This window comes from Carettochelys insculpta, chromosome 1 (assembly GCF_033958435.1).
Source record: "Carettochelys insculpta isolate YL-2023 chromosome 1, ASM3395843v1, whole genome shotgun sequence".
Lineage (NCBI taxonomy): Eukaryota > Metazoa > Chordata > Testudines > Carettochelyidae > Carettochelys > Carettochelys insculpta.
The window spans coordinates 117,715,195-117,734,839 of record NC_134137.1 but is presented as its reverse complement, the minus strand read 5'-3'; the positions used below and the strand labels follow the sequence as shown (position 1 = coordinate 117,734,839).

Sequence of the window (19,645 nt, the reverse complement as noted above, 5' to 3'; positions counted from 1 at the left end):
TGTGCCTCAATAAACAACAAAGTCCCTTACAATAAAATTATGAAATAAAGAGCAAGTCTGAAGTATCCAGTGAGGGGAAGAGACACGTACAACCCTATCACTACCTTCCCAAAAGAAGCTTCCTCTTTTACCATGTTTGGTCTGTTCAGACTGAGGGGTCCATGAACCAGGGACTGTCTCTCATTACATACTAGTACAGTTCTCAGCACACTGGGCCACCCGTCTTGTTTGGGGCTTCTAGGCAATATAATAATGTACAGAGAACAACTGTTTTGAAACAGTATTTTTTCATGATCATATCTAACAGATTTCTCAAGTTGCCAGTTGGATCCAGAGCAGTGTCAGACTGCTATCTGCCTTGTACAGTCAGTCAGAAGATCTGGTTCAAAATACCATGGCTGACAGTCCTTTTGGAGTATTTTACTGTCTCATTTAAATTAGAGGGAAGGGGAAGTATTGGACTGTTCCTGGCTTGGATATTATCCAAATACTCTAATCCCGCCTTGTACACTGAACACCACTGCACTGTGTATGTATTACTATAAACAGGCATAGCATCTTCATCTTAATAAAATGAATTAATTAGAGCTAACAACATTGAATAAGACTTTTTGGTATATTTTTCTTTCGAAAATTTTCATATTTAAAAAACCCTTTCTTTTGAGTAGCTTCTTGCATGTCACACAATAAAAAACTTTGAAATTTCAATGAAAAGTATTTGCCTAAAACTTGGAATAAATTTCCTGCACCTATCAAACCAACTTTACTCCTAATCTTAGGATTGCTGTATTGTTAAGACAGAATGTAAGAAGTATTTCACCTTTTCCCCCTTTTAAACCAGGAAAACCTTGGGAGCCCTTCAGGCCTTCAATGCCAATAAAACCAGGATCACCTACTTCACCTTTATCTCCCTTGGTTCCTTTCACACCTGCAAGAACAGAAATGTATAAAACACACACACCATGTACACACCACACTAACTGTGAGTTAACAGGCATAGCTGAATTTGAATTTGCCTGTTTAATGAGGCAGGGTTCCTAGAAAAGCCCTCAGCTCATTGCATGGTGAACACACACAGAGCTGGTCTGTGGGAGCTTACATTAGCATTGTGACATTGCTCAGGGATATGTAAGACCATCTGTACAAGGGTTGGCCAAACTCACTGGTCCTCTAAGCCACATATGACAATCTCCAGAAGTCTGGGAGCTGGGGAACACCTACTGGGAGAGGGTTGCAGCTTTAGCTCTGTGTGAGACACCTGACAGAGCCCAGGAGTTTAGTCCCGCTCCTGCTGACGACCCAAGCCATGGAAGGTGTATTCCAAAGGGCTGAAGCCTTAAGGCACCCTTCCGTACCAGGCAGAAGCCCCTACCACATCACCCTTCTTCATGGCAAAGCTCCTGAGATTCTCCGCCATCCAGTCTGGTAGGTAGAGACTGAGGAGTCATGGGGGTCCTGCGAGCTACTTTTTAATGGTAAAAAAGCTGCATGTTATTCATGAGCCACAATTTCCCCCTCCCCTCTGCCTTCCAGTCTACACCCAGAGGTCTCCATTTTACAAGACTATATACATTTTGTACATAGCTTGCTAGGTGAGGTATTATTTGAAAGCTCCTGGTTTGTTAATCATTGTGCAGGTAAAGCATGTCTGGTATCTTTATATACAGTGTTATGAGATGCCACTACACAATATTGCCAAGACAGGGGAGAGCGGAGATCATGACTGAAAGAGTTTCTATCAGTATGAGTGCTGGAACATATGAGGAGAGACCCTTTTGTATTCGCTTAACTAGCTAAATTTGATTTTAGTGGTGTTTCACCTTTTATTTCCTTGTTTATTTCCGGACTTATATGCTTTATTACTGTAGTCACTTAAAAACTATCTTTATGTCGTTAATAAATATATTTAGTTATTTCAGTGAGTTTGGACTGAGATGTTGGAAAACTCCCTTTGAGACAACAAGATTTGTGCAGATTATGTTCTTTCAATAAATGATTGGCTTCATATGCGCTTGTATTTCTAGGAGGTAGCTGGGCAGTACAAGGTACATATCTCTGCGGGAAAGTGTGGGACTTTGAATTTGCTGATATTGCCCTGCAATGTAAATTATGGCTCTCTGGCTAAGTGGTCCATTTAACTTTTACATCCCTGAGCAGAATAAATGTTGTTGTATGCCTGAGGGCATATGTGGATGAGCACCACCTCTAGAAACACATGCTGCCCATTGTGTGTGTGGCTGTGGCTCTGCTCATCAGCTGGGCAGCACTTGAACTCTGCTGGGCAGCCACCTAAGTGATCAGCTTACGGGGAGCACTGGCCTGGCTGTAGAGCTCATGCAGCGTAGCTGGGAGCACAGGCACCAGCTTCCAGTTGTCCCAGGGTGTGCTAAACCACTGCTCAGCCCCAGGCCTCCCACTCCTACCTATCCTGCTGCTTCCCACCCGACTCCATCCTTTCCCCATTGCCCCGCTCTCTCACCATCTCTTCCCATTTCCTCCCCTAAGCATGCAACTTTCCTGCTCTTCAGGGAGCCAGCAATTCTGTCAGTAGTCCTGAGGAGATGATTGGCAGGGCTGCCAGCTGGCTGGAGGCACTGGAGGGGAGAGGGTAGCATGGCTGCCAGTGGGTGCTAAGGCGTGGTCTGCTCTCACAGACCAACAATGGTTGCTTTCGCAGTGAAACCGTGTAAAAGACACCCCAAGCTGGGGAACTGAGGGGCTGCAGCTGTCTGACCATCCAGCTTGTACCTTGGGTAATGTCACAGGGTGAGAAATCCATGTGGCCCCAAAAAGACATAGCTATGCCAACCTAACTCCCAGTGTAGACAGCATTAGGCCTTCAGAATTTTGCTATTGACTCAGCCCCTGTCTCTCAAAGTGGTCATTATCTAGCCTGATAGGAGAACCCTTCCCATTGGCATAGGTGGCATCTTTGCTGAAGGGCTACAGTTGTGCAGCTGCAATGCTACAGCTGCTCCGCTATAGTGTTTCACGTGTATAAAACCCTTCAGTGAGCTTGCCCAGCCTGGGAAAATGACTCCTGCTATATAATACGTTAGCTAACCCATGTCAATTAACACATTTTTAAATACTGCGTCATTTCTAATGCAGACAGCGACAGAGATCTTTAAAAATCCTGGCGAATCCTGGTACTGAAACACCATTACTTTTCTCAGCCGATACAAGTTCAAAAAAGAGGCAGACCAGGTGCTCTCTCCCACTGCACAATCAGGGCCAAATCACAATTCTAATAGTGTCAATGGCAAAAATGCCATTCCAAAGTGGAATGCAATGTTTAATTTAGCTGCACACTGTTGAACGACACATGCTGTCTCACACTTCAGTGCAGCATATTCACATTCTCAGCAAAGAGGTGATACTGCATACTCACATCCATGTTCAAAATGTAACACAAATGTATATTTCCAAGCACTGTGGTGCGGGGACAATGAGGCAGATTCTGCAGACACTGGTAACACACAACATTCCTTATCCAGGCTTGCATTAGCACTAAAAGCCAAAGCTGGCTTTCCTTTACATGGACCTATCAGGCTGTTTAGCCCCTTGCTCTTCAGTATTCCAAACTTACCCTGCCATTTACTGATTCTGCAAAAGCCTGTCTGACGTTAAAAAGGTTTTGGTGAGACCCTGCAGTTGGGACCCATTGAACTGCTCAGCATGCTGGGGAGTTCATCCCTGTGAGCAACCTTCCATGGGTTGTACCATACACACATGTGAAAACAATGTATAAAGAACAATTCTGATTTCAATTAAATGAATACCCAGTGATCCAGTTACACCAGCTTCTCCTTTCAGACCACTGCTTCCTGGTAAATTTATTGTATCTCCTCGATCACCTGTTTTAAGCAAAAATAAGTGAGGGATGAGCCTGGACATCAACTCTGAATACAAATTCAATTTATTGGAAGAATCTGTAACCTTCAGAGAAAAAGCAAAATTCGCTACTATAGCTTAGCTGTGCTGGAGCAATGGTAATGATGATGAAAACACACACACACACACACAAAGAAAAGAAAGGAGATGCACAAAAGCAGGCCTGGTTTCCATGATGGAGGAAACAAGAAAGACTATATGGACGTAATTCAATGCACAACATGCAGTGGTCCAACTGCACCACTCAAGTGTTCCCACTGACTTCAACATGTATTGGATCAGACCTTGTATGAAGGGATTCACATGATATGTTATAACACACACAATTGTTTATGTCTGAGATGAGTACAAAGGACTCAGTGGATGAGATAAAAACAAACTCACCGAGTTGCCCAGGAAGGCCAGCTCTACCAAAATCACCTCTGATTCCTTCACTACCCTTTTCACCCTATCATAGGGATAAAAATGGAATGAATGTTTATATCATCATTAAAACAACATTGCTACGGAGACACTAAAAAATGCCAGAGGGACATTTCATACATTCCATGTTTATCAATTTCTGATATCTTTTTTTATTCAATATTCCAACACAATTTTAATGGTGGACAAAATCTAGATGAAACAAGCTAAATGATGGGCTTTTACCTGAAAAAAAAAATCATTGTGAACTTTAACTTACCCTGATTCCAGTGGTTCCAGGGAAACCCGGTATACCAGGAGGTCCAGTTGTACCTGGATACCCTTGAACACCCTTCACTCCTTTAATACCAACATCTCCTTTGTTTCCTTCAGTCTGACTAGCTGATCCAGGCAAACCTGGAACTCCTGAACTGCCAGGTAAGCCTGGCATTCCTTTGGTACCTGTAAGAAAACCAGCATGAAATGTAAAATCAGGAGAGATTTCTATGATAGGCAGTTCCACCTTTGTAAAAACTTACAACTTTCAGGTCAGTACTATGTCTTTAGACAAAGAGCTAGAAAGCCAGACAGTGATGGAACTGTACTAAGAATTAACCAATTTTATGTCCATAGATACACTGGGGAGTAAAGGAACTTCGAAGTAGTGCAGGTGCTTCGAAGTGCCCATGGCTACACACCATGGCAGCACTTTGAAGTTGCTGTGCGGAGAATTAGCCTCATGAAGTGCTGCATAAACATCTCAGCACAGCATTAGTATTCTCCAATCAGGCTGATTACCATGACCCTTCAAAGACGGGGGCTAGTGTAGACACAGCCGAGTTGTTTCTTACCAGATTAACCTATAAAAAGGAAAATCCCTTTGATGACACAAAGTCAAATATTGGTGATGGTGGAAAAGACAGCACAGAACCGAACTAAAGAGGTAGGTCTTGCCCAAACTCCCATTTAAATCAGTGGGCCTGATTCCCATCTCAAGCAAGTTAACATAGAAAGCCAGGGGTTGAATCCATAGAACGCTAGCTTGCTGTTCACTATCTCTCTAGCTAAACAAACCCTTAGATTAGCTGCTATTGCAGCAATGGAGTCACAATGAAAACCAAGCCCTCTGTTTTTAGTGCTGGCTCAGTCGTGTTGTGCTGTAATACAACAGGAGGTGTGACATACTAAGGATATGGAGAGACTAACTGAAAGGCTTCTGAAGATCAGGATAAGACTTAGTAACTGGTAAGTAATCATGAATATTAAATGATTGATTTGTTTCTACTTACCTTTTGAGCCCCTCTGTCCTTTTAAGCCAAGTTCTCCTATACCTCCTTTCTCACCTTTTACCTTCAACACCATGCTCATATCTATCTCTGGTGGGACTCCTGGTGGACCCCTCTCCCCACGGTCACCTAAAAATAATAAAACTTAGTCTTGAAAAATACAGCAAAATATATTCAGGCAAAAATCCCACTAATTGGATCATAAACAGCATGGAAGCTTCAGCAGCTAAGAAAACTGTTACGATGTAAGGAATGTGCCAGCAGGAACTCAATGCTGCTGAAGGCTGGGAGGAACATATTTCCCAGAGATCATTTACATGAGAACGCAAAGGTGTGCATATGTGGTACCTTGCTGAAGGCTGGGACGAATGTGTCTCCCAGAGATCATTTGCATTAGAATGAAAAGGTGTACATATGTGATACCTTGCAAACAAAGCCTCACGGGTAGCAAGGAAGCAATGAAATTTTTGTTGATTGTAAACATATTGTTGTAAAATCACAATTTATGCTAACACTCAGTATAAGAATTGTGAAATCTCACCAATGCTCCAAGCTGTTGTGGGGGACAGGGCAGGTCATCATAACTGCATAAGACATGGATTACACAGGACTCCTCTGGTTTAAAGCATTGTAAAGCAGACAGGGAGGGATATGGGTTGAGCCAGGTAGCTGAATACCTTGGCCATAGAGCTATAAGCCTGGTTTGACTAGCCCTCCCCACCTGTTTAAAACACAGAGCTGTAGCTAGTGTTTCTTATGAGACTCTACTTTGCTAGATGTTAAGAGCTGAAATCACAGATTGGCAGCTGAGGCTGCTAAGAGCTAAAATCACAGGGTTTTGCCTCAGGCCAAACCCACAGCAGATGGATGGCATGACCGGCGGGCTGGCAGCCAGTAGGAGGAGCAGCGGTTGACTGGACAGCGTGACTGGCAGCTGGCTGGTAGGAGCAAGCAGAACACTGGACCAGCACAAAGGTGGTATTGTCTCAGGTTCCATGAGGGAATGCATCAGCATGAGGTGTCAGGGCCTGCACAGACTGGACCAAGTTGTAAGTGGAGTATTTGAATTGGGGGTGCGGAGAAAGCTGGGTGTGTGGATTGGCTGTTTACTGTATTGGACTGGTGAGTCTGAAAGGCCAAGGACACTGCTCAATGCATTTGAGCTGGGACAGTTACTTGAGGATTGGTTATGAACTCTGGGTGTGGTATTTTCCCAAGCTCATGCTAATTGACTTTTCTGCCTCTTTTATTAAAAGTTCTTTTCTACACTCAGACTCTGTGCTTGCGAGTGGGGAAGCATTGCCTCTCTGAGGTGCCCAGGGGTGTGTGAAGTTCCCAGGCTCCCAGGTGGGGGGCTGAGCTGGTTCTGTGTGAGATGGATGAAAAGGAACCCCTAGATGTTGAACTGGGGCCTGGTTGCTGCCAACTCCTTCCGGCAGAAGGGTTACATAATATTACATAAAAATACTTTACGCTGACGTAGCAAGGAGGCAGCACACTCAACCACTAGAAGATATGAAAAATAAAACTTGAGATTAAATGTACAAGTTTAATGCTGCCCCCTATGCGTATCTATTCTATTGCAGTCTGCTTATGCAAGCCTATACCATTTCTTGGATAATACGTGAGAATCTTTTGTTCTTCTTCAAAGTCAGATCAAAATCTGGATGCCCAAAGTCAGAATGGCCTGTTTTTCACGGTTCCTAAGCACTCACAAATCACACTGTAGTTAAGAGGAGCTAGTTGTGCTGACCTATGCTCCCTCTAATTTTCCATCCATGTGTGGAATAACTTTTGGTATGTGCACCATCAATAGAAGCCATGCTGCTAGCTGGGTAGCATCTCTTTTTCCAGGGTGCCTGCCCGGGAGCTCAGCTTGCAGAAAACACTGGCTGCTGACCACCTTTGAATAACAGGTCACTTTTACTTAGGCGCTAAACTTTAGGCAACAATGTTTGAAAAATTTGGCCTCAGATAATATGTGATCATGAACTTAAAGACCCCTCTTATGTACAAGCAGGAAAGGACAGAGATTTTTTTATTCCTTCAGCTTTTACTTTCATTTCTCCTAACTTTTGAATATTCATTTGTGCAATCTTCGCACTGAAACTGCATTAAAGCCTTGGCGTTTGTTAATAGAAAAAAGTCCTCATTTTTACAACGAAACAGACAGAAACTCACCAAGGCGAACTGATATCAATCAGTATCATTACTCAATAGTAACAGAGAGGAAGCCGTGCTAGTCTATACACTATCAAAACAAAAAGCTGTCAAGTAGCACTTTAAAGACTAGCAAAATAGTTTATTAGGTGAGAGTGACACTCCTTAGACTGAACATGCACCAGTAAGTCAAACTACCTCTCATCACTGCTTTGGCAACCCTTCAAATACTTGTCCACCTACATTGTATGGCTTGGAGGGGTTTTCCCATTTAAAAACAAATTTAGGACTTCAAACCACAGAGATCAGGACTGATTAGATATTTCATTACATCTAGAAGATTTTACAAGTACTTTTGCTCTGCCTTTATACATGAGCCCTTTATCAGTCTTCTGTTCATGATCTCAGCCTGGTTCTAGGGAAAAGATAGAAGGAATTAATTAAGCTCCCAGGTGGAGGCAATAGGGCATGGCACAAGTAATCAGTTACCAAGGCCCAGCTGAGCTAACTGCCAGGAGGTGTAAAAGCAGGGACACAAAGATCGTTTCTGCACATGCCACTTTCGTGCTAATAAATGGCCCAAAATATGCTAATGAGGCATGGATGCAAATTCCCTGTGCCTCATTAGCATAAGGTCACATGATTTGGAGCCCGGAGGACGCTCTTCTGGACTCCAGAACAACATGTAGAAGTGCAGCCCCTGGGGTGTCTTCCAGAAGGAAGTTCTCCTTCTAAAGGCCCCTTCTTCCCAAAAACTTCCTTCTGGAAGACCCCCCGGGGCTGCGCTTCTACACGTTGTTTTGGAGTCCGGAAGAGCGTCCTCCAGGCTCCAAAGCATGTGACCTTATGCTAATGAGGCACGGGGAATTTGCATCCATGCCTCATTAGCATATTTTGGGCCGTTTATTAGCACAAAAGTGGCATGTGCAGAAACGATCTTTGTGTCCCTGCTTTTACGCCTCCTGGCAGTTAGCTCAGCTGGGCCTTGGTAACTGATTACTTGTGCCATGCCCTATTGCCTCCACCTGGGAGCTTAATTAATTCCTTCTCTCTTTTCCCTAGCCCAGGCTGGGTGCTGGGCTGCCTTCCACACTTGCACCCGCTATCTGCTGCCCTGACCATGTTTAAAATACGTATTAAAATAGGGTGCACAAAGGTCTTAAACATTGTATTAAGTGCTAAGAGCAGGTCTACACTATGAGGACAAGTGGACTTAAACTATGCAAATAGTTATCTGAATGAAGAAGTTTTATTTATGACAAGTGCTGTTGGCCTAAATAGTCAAAAGAAAAAATTGTTCTCAAGATGACTATTTTTTCCCTCATATAGATCAAAGACTTCAACTAACATACAGCACTGCTCCCTCAATAGCCAATAATAAATGCTGTCTCTTGGGCTTTCCCTCCTGATTAAACAGTATCAATATAGACAATCAGGAACTATGTGATCTGCACCATGTGACATGCTGAGAGTGACATTTTCCTGTGAACCAGGTTGAGGCCATGAACAGAAGACTGTTCTCCGAAAGTGGCATGTGTAGAAATGGCGAAACAGAGCAAGAGGAAGGAGAGAGGAGGCAGAGGACCATGAGACACCCTGTGAGGGAAGCAAAAATTAGCAAGAGCAGATCAGGAAGAGGAAAGTGCTGACAGGAGCGCTGGGGAGGGAGGACCAGGGGGCTCGCCTCCCCCAGCCAGACCAACAGATCTGTGAGGGGAAGAGGCAAGGGGCCTGAGGCAAGGCAGACGGGGCACCTTGCCACAATATCTTCTGGTTCTTCTGCTTGCTATTACAGCAGCAATAGCTTGCATATTTAGCAGATAAATTTCATTATACCACAAACTATAAATTCTCCAAGATCAGAGACCAATGGGCAACACACACAAAAGAGAATGTAACCAGTTTCACACACCTGTATATTAAAAACAGCTTGAAAATCCCTCTTACCCCTCATGGTATTGCAGGCCCTCAATTCACAATGGGTTTATGTCAGAAAAAATAACAGCACAAGACTTGAAGGGTCATTACAACTGACGTGCACTGGAACGTACTGCTTTTCAGGAAGGACTGCTATTTGGGAAAATAACATTAAGCCACTGCCTGTCAGAATCAGACAAACGAGAAGCCAGTATATTTTTTAAATACATTTCTGGGTGAATTCACACAATGCAGTTTGAACCTCAGAAAAAAGGTGTTTATACTTTGTAATAAATATGAGGACACCTAGCAAACGTCAATGGTAGGAACTATGTTAACTGCCATTCATTCATGATCCAAGAAGTCCTCGATTAATTTCAGTGCAGAAGGTAAGGCTGGGCCTTTCCAGGACCTCCTCTGTAATAATGATAGAGCTCCTGAGTTAAAAATCACTATATCGAAAATATGTTGTTTTTTTATTTACATCCTGACAGAATTCTCATTCACACACACAAGAGTCAAACAGCAAGTAATGTTCAGAAATGCAGCTGTAAATACCTTTATGGCCCTGGTTTCCCTGTAGACCTTTATAACCCAGATTGCCAAAAGAGCCAGTTTTGCCTTGGAGTCCTTTCATTCCTGCTTTTCCTTTCTGGCCCGACATACCTTTGAAACCTCCAATACCAGCTGAACCCTTAGTACCTTTAAAGAAATGAAAAAGAGAAATTTTAAACCAAATCCAAACCAACTTCACCTATCTTCCATAAAGCTCTTGCTTATTCTTTATCTCTACTAATAAAGCCCTGCTCTTTCAATTGCCATGCCTCACAGCTCTCATGTTCTTGAACACTCTCTTTCCTTCAGCCTTCACATCCATATTTCCTGCTAAATTTTGTTGTTTCCTCCTTTATCCCACCTCTAAAAATCTGTTCTCTCCATTCTGGCCACTCAAACGCTGTCCATGCCTTGGTCATCTCTTCCCTTAAATGCAGCATGCTCACAGCTATCTGCCTTCTTGTTTCTTTTCTTCCTTCGGTGCACTCAAAACAAGACTGCTAAGGTCATTTTCCGCCCCTGCTGGTCTGAGCATACCTTCCTCCCTCCAAAATTTCTCCACTGGTTTCCACTCCTGCATCAGATTCAATCTCACCTTCAAAGCTCTGCATAACTCCACCATTATCTAAACCGACACTCAGTGAAGTTGATAAATATTTCCATAGTCTTCCCTATGCATTGAGTCAGGCCTTTGCTCTCTGCTCTTATTTCTGCTTTACTCCCACTGATTTCACATGTCTACTTCCTCTCTTTCAAATTCTCCTTTTTCTTTCTAACTTCTGCTCAGGGGAACCTTCTATGCTTAAAGCAACCTCCAGGCTTCTGTATCTCCAGTACGTTCCTAATTTTTTTCCAAATCCCTCCTTCAAGTCCTTTTCTTTTGTGAAGCTTTTTCTATGCCATTCTCTTCAGTAACAACGTATCTCAGTGTCTATTTTCACTGGAGCTGTTATCTCATGTTCAGAATTAGTCCTAAAAGCTTTGCCCCCTTAAATATGTGTAACTGTACAGTCCAAAGCCTAAAAAAAATAATAGAGAGTTGTCATAGGTTTAAGAAGCAAGGAACTTCAGAAGATGTATCAAAAGTGACAGCTATATCATCAGCTAATGTAAATGGCATGATGACTCAGCTCACCATCTGTATAGCACACACAACACCTCCTTGGCTAGAGATCCAGCTGAAGACTAGCTGAAGCTCAGCTTGAAAGTAACAGTGTGGTGGAGCTATGCAGTACATTAGAATAGGCTATTCTTAATCAGATTAGAACCCAGAGACCTTGTGGTTAGAAAACTGGTAACAGATAAGGCATCCCAAAAGTGAGATCTTTGCACTAAGAAGAAAGTGAGTTCTTTGTATTCATTGACATTGTGGTTACGTGGAAAAATATCCCTTGACTATTCACATAAGTTAAAGGATTTTGGACCGCATTGTGTCATGAAGGCACTGGCCATCACTAGAAAGCAGTACTGGGGTGCCCTCTGAGGGAGATCAGTGCCACGTCCTCCAGATCCCTGGAGTGCCAGTGGTGTTCATCTGCCCTACCATCTATTTGGATGTTGTAGCCTAAGTCTCACTCTTTTTCTGGCCAGCACAGGGGCCTTACCCCCTATCTTTCCCCTTTCATACTTCTGCCCTCCCAGGAGTAGTTCCTGTGTTCCTCTGATGGATGGGACTGCTGTTGTGCCTGGCTGTTGTTCAAGATGCTGTAGGGTAAGTAGGAAGTCTTTGGATAGCCTACTCCGACCTTCACACCCATGCAAATGCAAGCACAATCTGTCTCTTTGGGTTAGTGACCCTGTTGAATGAAAATTGATTTAAATTCCAAAGTAAAGCCACAAAGAGAGTCCTATCCTGAATGTGACTTTTCCAATTCACACTATGACCAAAAGCTCTTCTCACACTTTCAAGAGAACAACTTGTGTTTTGCTTCATCTGCTTCCAGAAGGAATGGGATTCTGTTTCAACTAGCCTTTTCTAATAAAAAAATACCCATTATTGGAATACAGTGACCTCTTGATTGGCTAGCAAAAGCTTCAACATTTCTATGCCCTGGCAAACTCAAACACTGGGGCTGCTCCTGTGGATGGCATTACTGGGTAGGGGCATACCTGCAAACACTTGAAACTTTTAAACTTGGGATTGTAAAGAGACAAAAACAGAGAGAATCCTTTTAATTTCATTGAAATACACTGGCCTGGGGGTGAAGAAAGGATTTTGTAAAATAATGAATCATAAATATTATACATTTTTCAAAAGGCCAAAACTCAAAGAACAGGGACTGTCCTTCTCACACAGAAGTTTAGCCCACAAACTTTCTGCAGCCTCAGGCTTTAACCACCAAGTACTGTCTGAGAATAGTTCCAGTGTTTTTGAAATATATTGAGCCAAATTCTCTGTGGGAATAACTCTATTCACTAAAGCAGAATTACACATGTAGAGAATCTGTTTAACAGAAACACATTATAAACAAGTGTTTCTTTCTTAATGCACCTCTCTTTTTAAGATCTTACCTTTTAACCCAGGAAAACCCTGCATTCCTTCTATGCCTGGCAGACCAGGCATCCCGGGTACCCCTGGTGTTCCTTTATTACCGACTGCACCTTTGTCACCAGCCAGACCTTTCATGCCAACTGGACCAGGAAAGCCTTGGTCACCTGGCTCCCCTCTGGCACCAACCAAACCTGTAACAGTCAACGGGAATAGGAAGATTAGATATAGATTGTTTGACTTCAATGTCACCATTACAAGTTTTGAAGAAAGGTGAAAGAATCCCATTTGCTTAATGCAAATTTAAATATGAACAAAGATCAACAACTTACAATTAAAAAGATTTTCTTACTAAAAACGAAAGCCTGATATTGCAGAAGAGATAGGGCCAGCTCAGTGTATGGACTCTCTACACACTACTTCATAGACATGCTTCTAATCCAGACTGACTCTGTACCCAATTTACTCCTCTTTTTGGCTGTCTAAGGATTAAACTCTGTTTCCAACCATCCATTCCCCTTTGCAACAGCTCTGCTTTCTCTAGCAACCTCCATTACTCGAAAGACCAGAAGCAATGAAGAATGGCAAACAGAAGACAGCAGCCTTGTCTGGTGGGATACTAATGTGGCTCCCATTATCCTAGTAGCAGTATACGTCACAGACATTAGTGGAGCTAAACTAACAACTCACCTGCGGGAAAGGGGAGTATTATTTGTCCCCATTTTGTTGGTGGGAATTGAAACACTAAGTGCCTATGTGACTTGTTGAAGGTCATACACAGAGTCTGTGTCAGAACTGCAATTGAACCCTGACAATCTAAATGCTAATCTAACGAATTAACCACAAGCCCATCTTTCCTCAGAGATGACACGCAACCCTTACAGGCATACTGTTACAGGTTAGCAGGAGGAAAAACAAATCTGTGCAAGATAGAGAAGTGTATAGTAAAAATTCCTCACCAACAAATCCTGGTGAGCCAGTTCTGCCAGGAGGTCCTTGCTGTCCAGGAAGCCCTGGGAATCCATGTGATCCAGGTTGTCCTGGCAGACCACGCAAACCAAGAGGTCCTGGAGCTCCTTTTTGTCCTTTGGGTCCTGGCAAACCTGGAGTACCACCAGCTCCTAAAATATCATACCGAAGTAATTCATTCTAGGGTTCCAATATCTTCTAGAACATAGGGTTATTAGACAACACTTTTATTAATCACGGTGTATACACCTCACATAATACAGTACTCACATTTCAGAGCTAATTATTTTCCATCAGAAAATATGACTACGCCAGAAAAAATAATTAAAAATTGATCATTAATTGGTTAGTAATTTACACTGAAAATTTATTAGTAACTCAAATAAATGGGAACAGTCCTGCATGGGCAGGGATATGGACTTTAGGATCTCGTAGTTTTTTTCCATTTCTATGATTTGGTCATTCCTTCTGTTTCTGACTTAAGCACAGAAATAAGATGCAGCATACTTTCTAAAGTAACATTTATGTGTTTTCAGAAATAGACAAAGTAAGTCTGACAGCAGCTCCTTGGTTTGTACTGTTGTTTAAGGATACTGCAGCCACCTGGGAAGGTCACAGTCATTGTTACGAGAGTTGTACAACACAATACAATGTCTGGTTTCCAGTGCATGGCACATTGTGTGGTCATTTACACCTCTGTAAGGTGATATCAAAGAGTGTAAAACCTCTATCAGATCAGAAAGGTAGGAATTTTACACCCATTCTACTGCAGCATAAAAGACTGCAGACACATACGGCAATAGCGTATCAGACCAAGTCGGTCTGCTTTTCTCTTGCTTACTCTGATTACACACGCACATCACTTAATTGACCTAAGTGGAGTATTCTTGCTTTATATTGGTATAACTGGGAGGAAGTACTGGCCCAAAAGTGAGAGTTTTATTTACAAGTGAAATGAGAGCTAAGTCTCTTGTCTGAAGCATTAATAATTTAAATAGCTAAAAATCATCAGAAGGACTGCTGAACTTCACCACTGTGTCCCTTTAACTCTCCAACCCCAGGAGCCTTTTACACAGCTTTGCTTGTAAAAAAGCAGACTGTCTAGGCCAAGGGTGGCCAGAATCTGGCCCGTGAAGCCTTTACATCAGGCCCATGAAACCAGCACTGGAGCCATTTCGAAAGCTGGCTGCAGGGCGTGAGGTTGTCAACTTGTGGCTTCAGAGCTGCATATGGCTTTTTAACGAGCTGCTTGCAGGTCTGGATGCTGCTGCCACTGACTCCTCCCTGACTCCCTGCTCTGCCTTTGCTGAAATAATAAATCTCAATTTAATCGGTTTAACAGCTTGCAGGAGGGCTGACCATTAAACCAATGAAACTGAGTTCCATTATTTCAGGGCAGCAAGGCAGGGAGCCACCCATGCTGCAGGTGAGGGAAGGGAGTAGGAGACTTGGGAGAAGCTGTGCAGCTGTGCTGAGGAGGCAGCGGTGGCCCTGGCAAAGGAGAGCAGGGGGGCAGCAGCGGCAGTGCACAGAGTTCATCTGAGATAGGTTAATCCTGGTTTTGGGCCTGAGAGCAGTTAAGCCTGGGGGCATGTTTGGAGCTGAGAGGGGTTCAGTCAGGGGTGGGGGAGCGGGTTTGGAGCCATTTTGTGTTTGCCACCTGAAACGTGTAAAAAAATTGCCATGTGGCCCCGATGAAAAAAGTTTGGCCACCGTGGTCTTGGCTCTGCTCACATGCAGCCACTAGCCTGTGAAGTCACATCCAACAAAGTTACATGAATGCTTTTCCACTCATGAACTACATACAGTGTGAATCCTGCCAAATTCTTAGTCCCAGCTTTGCACCCCAAGAACCACACATTTTATTTTCTTTAGCACACGAAAATTATTAAGGGCTGGAACACATGACTTACGAGGAGAAGTTGAGGGATTGGGCTTATTTAGTTTGCAGAAGAGAAGCCTGAGGGGTGATTTAATAACAGCCTTGAACTTCCTGAAGAGGAGCTCGAAAGAGGATGGAGAGAAACCATTCGCAGTGGTAACAGATGGCAGAAAAAGAAGCAATGGTCTGAAGTGACAGAAGGAGAGGAGTAGGTTGGATATTAGGAAAAACTACTTCACCCGGAGGGTGGTGAAGCACTGGAATGCATTGCCTAGAGAGGGGGTTGAATCTCCGACTCTAGAGGCTTTTAAGTCCTGTCTGTACAAGACACAGTTGGGGTTGACCCTGTTTGAAACAGGGGGCTGGACTCGATGACATCTTGAGGTGCATTCCAGCCCTAGGATTCTATGATTCTAAGCATGCAAATTGATCAACAGAATATCATTCCATCACAGGAAACAATCACACACCAGCTTTTGTTAATCTGCGTAGAGATTCCCCACACACTTCAGTCAAAATACCTTGGCTTAGATGAAACAAACTAAATAGAGAAAGACAGATGGTAAGGGATTTCCAAGCAGTAAAGTATGAAGGTCAGAAATGGTTACAAAAGAAACAAAAGATAAATACAGAATCTAATTCCTAATCTTTACCAAGTAAAGTGAGATCAGAAGCAAACAGTTTGCTCACTGCAACAGATGCTCCAGGCTGTTCAAATTTCTTAGATTACAGGCTGGATTTCCTTTCATCCTGAGAGTACTCCCTTCAGTTTAGTATTCTTCAGGTACCCATTGATGGGATAAACAGAGAGATTTAATGTGAAGAAAAGAGGCAAACTAAAGTGCATTGAGTTCTCTTTTTCAGTAGCTTTCCTCTCTCTTTGAGTCCTGCCCCCCGCTAGGATTTAAGTGATAGTCTGTTTGCACTGGACCTCCACTTGTTTTCAGTTGCTAACAGGTAAAGTTCTTGTTCTCACTCTCCTCCTGGCCAAAGGATGGTTACTTATCTAAGTGATAGAGGTGATAATCCCTGATGTTCATTTGATTATGATGATAATTCAGTATGGGTAATGGATGTCATATGGGAAATGATGTCACAGTCACGAACAAGGGGTGAAGGAAAGGAGGATGGGCAGAATGAGGGTTTGTAGCAGTAAAAAATAACAAAATATACATTCAATCATTTTCTCTTTATTTAGAGCAATCCTTACGCATGGTGAGTAATGGTTACTCATGTAAGGGATTCCACTTTGTCTTAGAGGAAGGTATTTGCAAAATTCAGTAGCATTATTCCTAACTTAGACTTTTATAACAGAGTAAAATTTGTCTCTATATCTTAAATATTTGCACATTTCATACAGAAGACTAAAAAAGGAAATCACTCATACATAAATGCTTGTTTGGTGCATTTTATGCTTTAAGAAGTTATATCAGTATTGCAAAATAGATGGAGAACAGAAAAGCTGACACGGCATACTCTGCTACAATTACTTTTTGTTATCATTGAAAATATCACTTTTAAATAAATAAATACACAAGGACTAGTTACTGAATTCTTCTTTTTTCTACCCTTTTCACTTGAATTTTGGCCTTTAGTACAGAAAACCTATTTATGAGTTTTTGTTGACTATTTTTCTTTTATTCTCAAATGAGTCTAGTGCGTAGGAAAGGTGGCAGATTGCTCCTTTCACCTATTTTCCTCACAAGCAAATGTTTGCCTCCACTTAAGACTTCCCAGCAAATGGAGCACCCTCACAAATGTGGTCAGCCAAGCCACCATCCCTCATTTAAACCTCTCCTGAAAACTGATCCTTCCACAATGCCAGGCAAGAGTGTTTGATTTTTTGTATCTTACTTTCCTTAGTTTTCATGAATATTTAAACAGCTAAACATGGAGGCCTAGGACTGGAGGGGAGCTCCTGAGCCATTGAGTCCAGTTCCTTCCTACTGCAGGCCAGCCTCTCAGACAATCCTGTAAATAACATTAAAAAGGTGCTTCTTAGCATTGGTGTACTAGTACTGTTGGGGGCTGTACCGGAACAATATTCCTCTGTTAATTAGAAACTTTATTTCCAGTCTACATTTATTCATGGCCATTTGGTATTGTGCCAACATTAAACATTTACTTTGAGCATCTAGTTTAAATAGCTCTTCACCCTTTGTCGTGTTTACCTGCTGAGGCAACATATCCACACTCAGCCTTCATTTTGCTGGGCTAAACAAACCAGGCTCCTTTAACCTCCTCTCATAAAAATAGGCTTTCCTTTTCAGTGAGCATCAAAACAAAAACTCTGGTCAACAGGAGGTGTGCTCCTGTCTTTTTTGTCTTCTGTGAAAAGTTTAGCAAGATATTTGAGCTCAATATCTCACTATCAAGGCTTATATACTTTGAGTTAAATGAGTACATAAAATGAGTACATCAAATTCTGTATCTGCAACCCTTACTATATGGCACTCTGGAGCTGCAGGTTGGAAATTCTGTCAAAGTTTGATGTCAGTTCAAACCCAGAGTGTGAGAAACTGTACACCCCATTCACCACTATAACAAGACATTTTCTACAAACTATGCCTTTTGAGATATCACTTGAAAACTCATAATCTGTTGGATGTTATTGCTCTGGTAAAATATGTGTATCAACATTGTCTGTAAAGTTATAAAATTCCATTGGGTGTAACACTGCTGTAACATTCTCCAAGTTCAGAAAACCAGGTCCAACCCAGTTGTTCAGAGCCAAAGACACACTGACACCCCTATGAGATATCAGCATAATCAAATGTCCAGCATGAACTATCATCTGGCTAAGCAGCCATTCTTTCGCAGTAAGAAAGGTGTGAGAAATTTATATATTGGCAAAGTTACTGCTGGGGGTTACCAAAATGGTTGTCATCTGAAACCCAGATGAGATAAACTGCAAAGAGGGCAGAAGGATATAAGCATAAGAAACAAAGGCCACCCAAATCACCTCTCACTCCTCATCTCCACTCACAGCAGCAACAATGTTTGAAAGGCAAATGATACAGTGAACGGGGGGAGGAGTCTGGTCCTGGCTGAAACATCTAGCCTGAGTGCTGTAGGATTATGGTGGGAAAAACCTTTTTGGTTTTAAGTTCACCTAGCTTTTAAAGTTTGGTATTAGTTTGCATATTACCTTTGTATTTTTTTATAACCACTTCTGACTTTTGTGACTCATTACTTGTAATCACTTACAATTTACCTTTCTGTAGTTAATGGGCTAGTTTTATCCAGACAGTGAGTTTGAACTGCGATGTTTAGAAACCTCCACATGGTAATGGCAGGATTTGTCATTTTCCTCTGATGAAATTATGGACTTTCTCTGAGCTTCTATTGTCCAGAAAGAGCGATCTGGGCAGTAGAAGACATGCTTTTCTGAGAAAGGTCTGGGAATGGGAATTTTTTGGTGTTGTCCTACAAGTAATTCATGAATGACTGGCCAAAGCATTCATGCAATGAGTAGGGAGGGATTTTGCATGCTAGAGGCTGTGTGTGAGCAGACCAGGAACAGCTGCTTTACAGCAAAGGATTATTAAAGGCACCCCAGACTGGATAATTGAAGGGACACAACTATTCAGCAGTTCAGGTTGTATCCTAGGGAAAGTCACATGAAGACTTTTATGGAATTAAACAGGAAAAGTGAATGATGCAATAAGCATTATATCCCTTCTGTTATTTATTGTAGGCCACATGTTATCATTTTATTCCTGTTGAGTGGTACCATCCTTTGCCATTAACATAAGTGGGACAACTTGTGGAATATTTTAACTTCTCAACTTCATTAAGCCTGGCAGAACCCGGTTCTTTGATATCACATTTTAGATGATTTTCCTGTGTTCTTAGTTGTCAGTGTGCTGCACGGTAGAAGCTGCTGGTGGAAGCTAAGAGGTTTGAGGTAAATGAGGTAGGGGACACTTGTAATTTTTGGTGCCTAGAGAAAGTATGGGAGGTACTTTAGGATTATGGTAATAGCGTATTAGTTGGATGCTCTGCTGACCTGATCAGCAGCTCTTCTGAGCTCTTCCCATTAAAGCTTTGCTGAAATCTGGCTGCATTCATGCCTTTCCTTTTGCTGAATCA

At 42.4% G+C, this 19,645-nt stretch overlaps 1 protein-coding gene across 3 annotated transcripts in view; it reads right to left on the bottom strand.

Annotated features, from left to right (window-relative positions):
• The window catches only part of COL4A2 (collagen type IV alpha 2 chain), a 259,647-nt gene that overhangs the window by 31,231 nt on the left and 208,771 nt on the right, over window positions 1-19,645 (bottom strand). For all 3 annotated transcript variants that reach the window (XM_074990097.1, XM_074990108.1, XM_074990087.1), the window contains exons 30-37: window positions 13,662-13,823; window positions 12,726-12,896; window positions 10,218-10,361; window positions 5,586-5,711; window positions 4,577-4,758; window positions 4,279-4,342; window positions 3,783-3,857; window positions 821-928 (exon numbers count right to left, since the gene is read on the bottom strand). In XM_074990097.1, the coding sequence (XP_074846198.1) occupies window positions 821-928; window positions 3,783-3,857; window positions 4,279-4,342; window positions 4,577-4,758; window positions 5,586-5,711; window positions 10,218-10,361; window positions 12,726-12,896; window positions 13,662-13,823 (1,032 nt within the window). The remainder of the gene's footprint in view (window positions 1-820; window positions 929-3,782; window positions 3,858-4,278; window positions 4,343-4,576; window positions 4,759-5,585; window positions 5,712-10,217; window positions 10,362-12,725; window positions 12,897-13,661; window positions 13,824-19,645) is intronic.